General features: G+C 33.2%; 1 protein-coding gene across 1 annotated transcript; it reads right to left on the bottom strand.

Moving 5' to 3' along the window:
• Nucleotides 1-624: 624 nt before the first annotated feature.
• On the bottom strand, nt 625-1265 carry LOC149213677 (uncharacterized). The gene has a single exon (XM_089390788.1). The coding sequence runs from the start codon at nt 1213-1215 to the stop codon at nt 805-807; it is 411 nt and encodes a 136-aa protein (XP_089246914.1). The 5' UTR covers nt 1216-1265; the 3' UTR covers nt 625-804.
• Nucleotides 1266-9554: the final 8289 nt, after the last annotated feature.

Here is a 9554-nt window from a genome sequence, read left to right on the forward strand (position 1 = left end):
ATTATAATAAAGGATGTGAATGTTTACATCTAAAGTACCATAATACCCAGTATCAGCTTAAACCTAGGTATTTGTGACGCATACACATAGAAGAAAAAGTATTTTCTTGATGTGATACAGTTCGATGGTAATTACCATTCCCAATAATTTTGCATAAGGAATCATGATTGTTGCTTTATTACCCACTAAGGTATCATCCTAAAGCTAGGTATTTGCTGATACATACAAAAAGAACGCATTTTTGCTGGATGTGATAGAGCTTTATGGTAATTATGATTACCAATAATGGGGCAGAAGGAATCATGATTGGTGGTTTGAATGTGAATAAAAATCAAAACTCCCATGACTAAAATATGTTAAAAAAAGTTTAATTTAATTGTCCTAGTTGATATCAATAATTGATCTTATAATATAATAAAAAATATACCATTAAAATTTTGGGAAATACAATTGGGAATCGTTTGTATGAGATAAAACCACAAATAACTTTATGGCATAAAGTATCACTGCAACAATATGATAACATTTCAGAATGACATGATTAATCAAAACATAGATTTGCACAAACTCTAATCATATATCCAATATTACAATTTTTTTACAAGAGTGAAAAGGCCCTGAAAATAAAAATATGAAAAGACTGACATATATATTATTGCAGCCACAAACTTTATTGAAACATAGCAGTATTTTGAAATATACAAAGACGAAACTATACGGATGATAATACTGTAAACTCTAAAATATAGTGATTGGCTTCAAGATAATATAAAAAATAGGATGTAGGGCTTTCAAATTTTATTGTCAGAGGCCTCTGTTGAGCATGCTCTCCACCCTTTTCATCGATATCAATCTCTCCGCCGCCAATTTCTGCTTCGTTTTCTCAATGTAATCCTCTGCCTCTTTGTCTACAGCTCCGTCCTCAAATTTCACAGAGCTCTTGACTCTCTCAGCAGCCGCCGGTTTAGACCCCTGACTAACTTTAGCTGCATCACTAACTTTGCCTGAATCTGCTGCTTGGTTTTCCCCAAATTTAGCGGCGGGCTGCATGGTGGTATGGGCTGCAGGAGATTTCTCGCTAATAACTTGAGAGCCCCACCCACCACACAGGCGTGAAAGAGCTTTACATACGCCAGATTTCTTATGTCGTCGTTCTTCTCGATTGCTGTGTTGCTCAGAAGTCTCGGAGACTCGAACCCCGGGTCTTGCTGCCATTACTGCACACAGAAATATAAAGATTTTCTTCCACTGGCGATATGTTTCTCTACATTCATACGGCTATATATAGTGCAGAGATAGGTAGGTTAGATGATAAGCACTTGAAATTAAATAATAATTAAATTGATTGTGCAGCCAGCTGTACATTTTCATATTCCCTTCACAGAACTTATTCTCCATTTAAGATCACGTGTGTTTGCGCTCTCTTCATGACGATCATTTTACATGCCATCATCCTAGTTTGAAGGATAAAGAAGAAAATAAAACTAGGCTGAGAGAAAATTAAGTTACGTAAAGAATATTTGAGAAATTAACCAAAACCAAAACCAGAAGGTTGGGTGTTGAGCAAGGTATCCACATTTTCTGTGAAAAATGAGTCACATTGTTGGAAACACGTGCATAAAGTTGGAAAAACTAATTTAATTGAAAGAATAAGTTCACTAATGGTGTCTCTTCTTAGAGTTTTCCGAGATAATAACTTGTATTAAATTCATGGTGGGTTTGTTTGGTTAACTCAAAACATATATATTCACAACAAAATGTTAGATATTTTAATAAAATTTAATTTCTTTCTTACTAACAGTTCTGAATTTTATATTTATCATAATATTTTAATGATAATATTTTTTATAATTTATAAAGTTAAATGTTTATTGTGCATCTTTTATAGTTTATTTTATAATTTCTTTTATTTAATTAATTTTTAAGCATTATTAAATTAGATGAAGAAGTATAAATATAAAATATTTTTATATTAATTTTTTTAAAATAAAATAAAATAAATAATAATAATAATAATAATAATAATTATTATTATTATTATTATTATTATTATTGTTATTATTAGGTTTGATGGTACATTATGAAAATATGACCTACTAGGTAGTAAAATGTAAAAATATAAGTTTAATGTTTTATATATTTATTTTTAAATGTATTTAGATAAACTTATATAAAGAAATATATTGCTTTTTAATGATATTTTTTTTTTAAATATTAATGTTATTTAATATAATAAATTTATATTGAGGTAGACGTTTATCATTTTAAATCTACATTTGAGAAAGTAATATTTTGAATTTGTATACATTGTTATGTTCCTTATAAATAATTCTTTTTGTTTAATTAAAACTAAAAAGAGAAATATCTTTTTTGAAAAAGTAAGATCTACTATATGCATACATATTTTCATTTTTATTTATGGTGTAAATTTTATGTTATTGATTTTGTTCAAACATTATAAAAATTGTGAAAAAGAGGTCGGGATAGAGAATGGCGGCGATTCAAGGGTTTCGATTGTCTGCAGAATGCGTAGCCGCAGGTGCCATGAACCTGCTCGACCATGGATCGAACACTCCCCCCTGGCACAGGACGGGATCCGTTGAAGGCAAGAGCACTCATGAATCGAGCCACAGGAAAATGGAGCGTCTTTTCGATCTCTGGCTGCAGGTCTGTCTTGATGCGCCCTTCACAATCGCGCTGCTCAAGAATGGCAGATCCGACTTCGATCGTCGACAACTGAGGTGTATGACAGACCACAGACCCGTTTTTGATCTGCCGTGGATCCGATCCGCTGATCTAGGGTTGTTTCTCCACGGCATGGTCGAGGACAAGGTATGGGGGGAAAGTATGGACCTGTATCCATGGTATTCTGTGTTTTTTCTGTTTTCTTCAATACAGATCGGGGCTGTTACCATATCGAAGCAGCGCTCAAAAGGAGGGTTTGAAGGCTATGACCTGGAAAAAAGAAATAGCCTCATCAGGCACTTTGATCGGGGTTACGGATCACCAGAGTGGGTTGAATACTACAGAATAGGAGCGGATCTACCAGATCCGGCCAGATCCAGAATACAAAGCAGACACAACGGAGCTGAAGCAAATTTTTATCAGATCAACAGAAGGCAGACACATTTGTGTGTAGATCTGGGATCAGATGAGTGTTTTGGAGCTAAAAAAAGAGATCCAGGAAAAAATAGGGATTCCAGCGGCACTACAAACCCTAATTTTTTCTGGGTACTGTTTGCAGGACCAACTCACACTCCAGCATTACAGGGTGGCAAAGGATTCAACTATTACCCTCAATCACCGACTGCGAGGCGGATCTAAGGGAGCTACCTCAAAACCTACAGGTACCTATCGCAATGCAGCCAAAGGGAAAGAAGCCCCAAAGATGAAAGAAGCTACAATTGATAATTCACCCCCAGGACAGTACATTGTGGATCAAGCGCCAGAAAGCCCATCCATCTCGCTGGATTTACCAGAGGTAGAATAAATATACTCAGATCTACAGAAAAAAGCTGTTATTTGTAGATTTAATGGCTTCTGGCTGAGAACAGATGCCTTGTACCAATGGATCTACACGGTCTGGACCAAAAATTGTCAAATAAAACTATGTTCTAAGGGTTTTTTCATAGTAACTTTTCACGCAGAAGAAGAAAAGGAAAAAATCCTTAATGAAGGGCCATGGTTCTGGGGCAATGCGGGACTGTTTATTACCCCATGGTTCCCGGAGTTTGACGCCAATACTATGGTGGTATCGAGGATGCCAGTATGGGTAAGGCTGCATAACCTTCCGATACATTTTTGGCACTACAAGGCCTTATTAGCTATAGGGAATGCCCTTGGAAGAATGTTAAAGATTGATTCAGAGAGACACATAAAAGGAATCTTTACCTTTGCCAGGATATGTGTCGAGGTAGATCTTAGCCAAGGACTACCTGATAGCATCATTCTAAATTTCAACAACTCTCAGTGGAAACAAACTCTGGATTATGAAAATACAGCGTTCAGATGCAGGGGATGTCAACAAACAGGTCATCTGTTTAATGCATGCAAAAGTCAAAACAAGAGCAAGCCGCACCAAAGGAAGCCAAAAGGATGGCAGAACATAGATGATGTCGCAAAGAAGAAAGCAACAGAAATGAAAGCCGCACGGAGAAAAGAAGAAGAAGAAACAGAAGCAGAAGAGGATGATACCACTATAGAGGAAGATGAAATAGAGAATCAGAAGGAAAACACATCAGACAACAAGGCTTCACAGGTTCAGATGACAAGCGTGGACCAAAGCATGGGAGGCACAAAACGGTATCATCACTCAGACACATCAGACTCAGACAAAGAAACTGGCTCTCAGAATGCTGGTAACTAGTTAGTCATTGTCCCGACTGAGCCCACTCAAGGAGAGTGGCGTAAGGTCGAAAAGAAGAAGGGGAGAAAAACTTGAAATTTCTTTTCTTTTCTCTTCTCTTCTCAGTTCTTTTCTTTGTACACGTCTGTGTTGGGTGCGAAAGCACTCGAGCCCAGGTGGCTTCTTACGGAATGCTTCATTGCATCTGCTAGTGTAACTTTTCATTAAATTTTTTAATAAAAGGTTACCCTTTTTTTCCTTGGAAAAAAAAAATAATTGTGAAAAAAATGTAATATTATTTTTAAAAGGAAAAAAAAATAAAAACTACAAAAATCAAATATATCTAGATAAAAAAATCAACAAAAATTCCATGGGCATCAAATTCACCATCCAACATGAAACAAATAATAGATTTCATCTCATAAAATTGAATTGGAAAAAGCAACATAATATTCTAATATATTCTTACATTAAAAAAAATATTAAAATTTATATATAATTTTTATTTATTGTAAATTAATTATATATACATATATATATAAAATGCATGAAGTGAATATTTTTCTTATAATTTTCTCCTCCTTTTCCATCTTATTTATTAAATGAGAATAACATAATATTCGACATGGCAAAAAAACCTAAACTAATAATTTGAATATTTACCCATGCTTTCTTATCAGTTAAGATATCAATCTCATCGATTCACATTAGAAATTTTGTTTGCATTTACTTTCTTACAAATTAAGATATCTATCTCATCGATTCACATTCAAAATTTTATTTGCATTTCATGTCTTGCTGTATTTTATTTTTGTACATGGATCTATTGGAGAATGACGGCTACTTGCTTTATGTCATCACCCTATTTACTCGGGACTCGTGTATATTTAAATGATTAATTAAAAAGGAAATAAACGTAGGTGCGGAGACATCGAGTTACGTAAAGAATAATGGAGAAAAGCTCTACCTCAGTGGTCGACACCTTTTTCCCATAGACGTGATTTATTGATGTGGGTGTGGTTAAATTACCCACATTATTAGTAAATAATGTTCATTTTATTAGTGACATCCACCTTGCATATGAAAGATGACTCACATTATAGAAGATTCGCATAAAGTTGGAGAAACGTCAAAGTTCACCAAGGATATAACTTGAACTCATGATGAACATCAAACTCGTTGTTGGTGTCTTTTCTTAATGTTCCCTATGATGTGAAATTTTTTAACTCTGGATGAATTTGACTCAAAGTCTTGAAAGTTGTATACTTTAAAGTAAAATATGAGATATTCTTCCAACAACAGGTTGCTCTATAGTTGAGATATTTTTCTAAAAGTTGAGATATTCTTCTACTAGAATATTTTTATAATTTGTTTTATGTTATATTTATTATATCTGCCGCAGGTGTGTATGGTATGTATGGTATTATGTATTTAGTTTTTTTTATTGGTTATTAATTTGCTTTTGATCAAAAATTTATGTCACTTACTCATAGTTTAATATTAGGAATTCAATTTTTATTATTTATTATTATTATTTAAATGCACTTATTTGTAAGGTGATTGGTTGAAGTTTTATTATGGAGTGTTTAATAACTTCCATTTCTATTAGTTACTAATTTTTTGTTTTTAGTTTCATTTAATTTTTATTAATTTTTCTTGTTTTTTTATTTTTTTTCATTTTTTCTATGATTCATTTTCTTGACTTTTAACATTACTTACTATTACATTAAATAAATATATATATATATATATATAATATTAGGTAATCATATTTCTTAATTTTTAGTGATGACTTTCAACAATACAATATTTTATTATTTGTTTTATTTTCATGATAAAATCTTTGTCTTGATTGTTTTTAGCTTAATTAAACTTTATTTAAACTAAGTGACAGGTACTACCTACTAGGTAACCCTCGTTTTTAATAAATCATTTTTTATTAATAAAAGAAATAATTAATTAAATTTATTTTCTTTATCTTTAACCAAATTTCACTCTAATTATACCACTTCTTAATTAACAAATTTTTACTAAATAGCTCATTTAGTAAAAATCTATAATATGACGTAATTGCTATAACAATAAGTTGATATTGATATTAATTTATCTTAAAATGAGAGAGCTGTGTTATCATAGTCACTTTAACGGTGCATGTTATTGAAATCTAATTGTTATTTAAACTTAAATCAATGCTTTGCCTTCCAAACTTTACCACATTTTTCACACTACAATAATAGAATACATTTAAAAATTATATGAAAATCCCAATCGAAAATGAAGTCTAATGTGGGATTGCACATTATGTAAGGATCTAGTAATTAGAACTGGAAAAGAAATATGAAAGGGGAAAATACACCTTTCTTTAACTAGCCGTTTCTACATGTTCAGAAATATAGTAGAGACAATGTTGATGGTGCACACCCAAACAGGATAAGAGAACTTGAACAAAAAGAAACTATAATACATCATGTAGATATTATTTTAGATATTTTTATGACGTGATATATTCGAAGCGTTAGATTTTATTCCAAATCTAATCCTATATTGCATAGTGCTTCCAAAAAAACTTAGTGACATCATGGAGATTTTAAATATTAATTAGAAATTGATGTCATTAATTTTGGGTATAATGGTTGTGGATGTTTAAAAAAATTAAATATTAAATTAGTACTTAAATTTTTATCATTTATATTTCCACAATTTTTTTTTATGAAATTTCAAAAAAATCAATAAAAATAAATAATAAAATAGAATCAAAATTGTTTAAAACGTTGTTAAAGATGAACTAAAACAAGTTGTTTGAAATGAATTCAATTTTAACTAGTTCGTTAAATTTTATACATGCTTTATGTGATTTATTGTATAATCTATCGCAAATTATTATCATTATATTTATTTTTTAGTTTTTTATTTATATCACACTTTACTAATTATATATTTTTAAATTAAATTGAATTTACTTAAATATTAATAAATTATAAGTAATTTATATTAATTATTTTATTGTCAAACAATTTTTATAATTCTAAACAGGATAATCTAATCAATAATATAACAAATAAATTACATGGATAAGTAAAGTTAAACATTATACATTTAATTTGAGAAATGTAAATACTATTATAAAATATATGTGTATTAAAATTTAAAAACACAAAGTCAAAAGATCATAAATTTTAACATATATCTATCTATCCATATAGTATTTTACACATATAAAAGCAATAATAATAATAATTCTTGACTAATAATAATAATAATAATGATGATGTGTGACAAATGAATCGTGATGATGGCGGAAGGAGCTAGGGTTTGATGCAGGGTTTACCTCGAGCAAGCCTACAATAGTGACAGTGGGCAGGTGAGACACAGAAGATTGGGTCAAGGAAGCACTATCATGGGTCATAGAGCAAGACCAACTGGGGCAGGTGCAGAATGACGGAAGAATGATGAGCCTGGCAGGGGGGGAGCGATCCCCTCCCACAAGAATGTGAAGGCGGGAGAAGCAAGCAGAAACGGGAATACGAGAAGTCAGGGGAAAAGGGGCAAGGACACACCTGTCATGGGAGTGCGCTGGCAAGCTGGTCTAGTGCCTACCCAAAGCAGCAAAAGAACCAAGGTTTGTCATCCCCAACAACAAGCTAGAGGAATATAGAGAGTTTATGAAAGATCATGCACTTATCTGTAGATTCATAGGGGCCTAGCCTACAGAGAAGGAATTGGTCAAATGGATACAACAGCGTTGGCAACCGAAAGGTCACATAGATTTGAAACTAGGGGCGAAAGGCTTCTTTTTAGTCATATTTTCTAAAATAGAAGACAAAGAGAAGGTATTTGAAGATGGATCTTATTTTTTCAATAATGTTGGTTTATTTATGCGCTAGTGAGAAGAATGTTACAACCCGGATTACGAAAAAATGCTGGCCACGCCAATGGAGTTCTGGGACTCCCAATGGATTTTTGCGACTCGGAAATCCTAGAAGGAATAGGTAAATCAATTGGGACCTTCGTCAAGGTGGCCGTCACAACAAGAAAAGGAAGGTACACTTCTTATGCTCGGATTTGTGTTTATATGAACATTACAGAACCTCTCCCTAATTGCATAGAAGTAGAATATCATGATGAAATCTGGCAACAAACTCTGGATTATGAACACATACCCTTCAGGTGTAAGAGATGCCATGAATATGGGCATCTATTCAAATTTTGCCCTCAGAACCTCCCGGAGCCCACTCAAGGAAGTAAGAAGGAAGAAGGATCTGGTAAGGAAGCGAAAGGGGGATTTCAGGAGGCCCACAGGAAGAAAAGGACCCAAAAATCGATGAATAACCATAAGAACCCACAAAAAGAGAAGGAACAAACAAATCAAAACAAATTCGTTGTGCTACAAGAAGAGGAAATGGAAGAGATCAATGAGGAAAACAATGAGGAACCAATAGAGCCAATACAGAAAGATAAAGGTGAAAAGCAAGAACGCATCCAAACAGTGGAAGAATACGAAGGGGAAGTAAATAAAATGCATATGGAGCAAAGCCAGATGGAGATAGACCCACAAAAAGAAAATTTTAGCAAACAGGAACAAGTGATGAAGAGAATACTACAGGAATTGAGACACCTAGATGAGGGGTTCATTCCAGAAGACCAAAAGCAGTTATACAAAGAAATGTTTCAACAATACAAAATGAAACTAAGAATGATCATGGTAATTCAACCCAAGCATCTAGGATCACAGGGGGGACAGGGTCAAGAATAAGGAGTACCAGGCAAAGGAGGAAAAAAAGGGGAAGAAGACCCATGAGTGAATCCATCCAGATGGTGGGAGAAATTCTTGTTAACTCAGGAAGAGTGGTGCTATTATCAGAGGTATTCCACCAACCAACCAAACTGTTGAAATGATAATAACAACCTAGAACATAAGAGGTATGAATAGTAAAGGGAAACCGAGATATCTCAAAGAAAGATTGTGGAAAGATAAACCTAGTGTGATGTTACTTCAAGAAACCAAGATCAGTGCATTAAAATTGAAGGAGATCATGGGAAACTTCAAGCCCAGATACGAGATAGTAGGACAAGATGCTATAGGAAGTGCAGGAAGTTTCGCCATACTATGGAACCCTGAAGAAGTAAGATTCGATGAATGGCTAACAATGTCAAGAATCCTCTCTGGCAAATTTAGAAACATTGGATCCAAAGAATGGGTTCTCCTCTC

Source organism: Pinus tabuliformis, chromosome 1_1 (genome assembly GCF_031772625.1).
Source record: "Pinus tabuliformis cultivar Carrire ecotype Pingquan chromosome 1_1, CPIR1, whole genome shotgun sequence".
Classification (NCBI taxonomy): Eukaryota; Viridiplantae; Streptophyta; class Pinopsida; order Pinales; family Pinaceae; genus Pinus; species Pinus tabuliformis.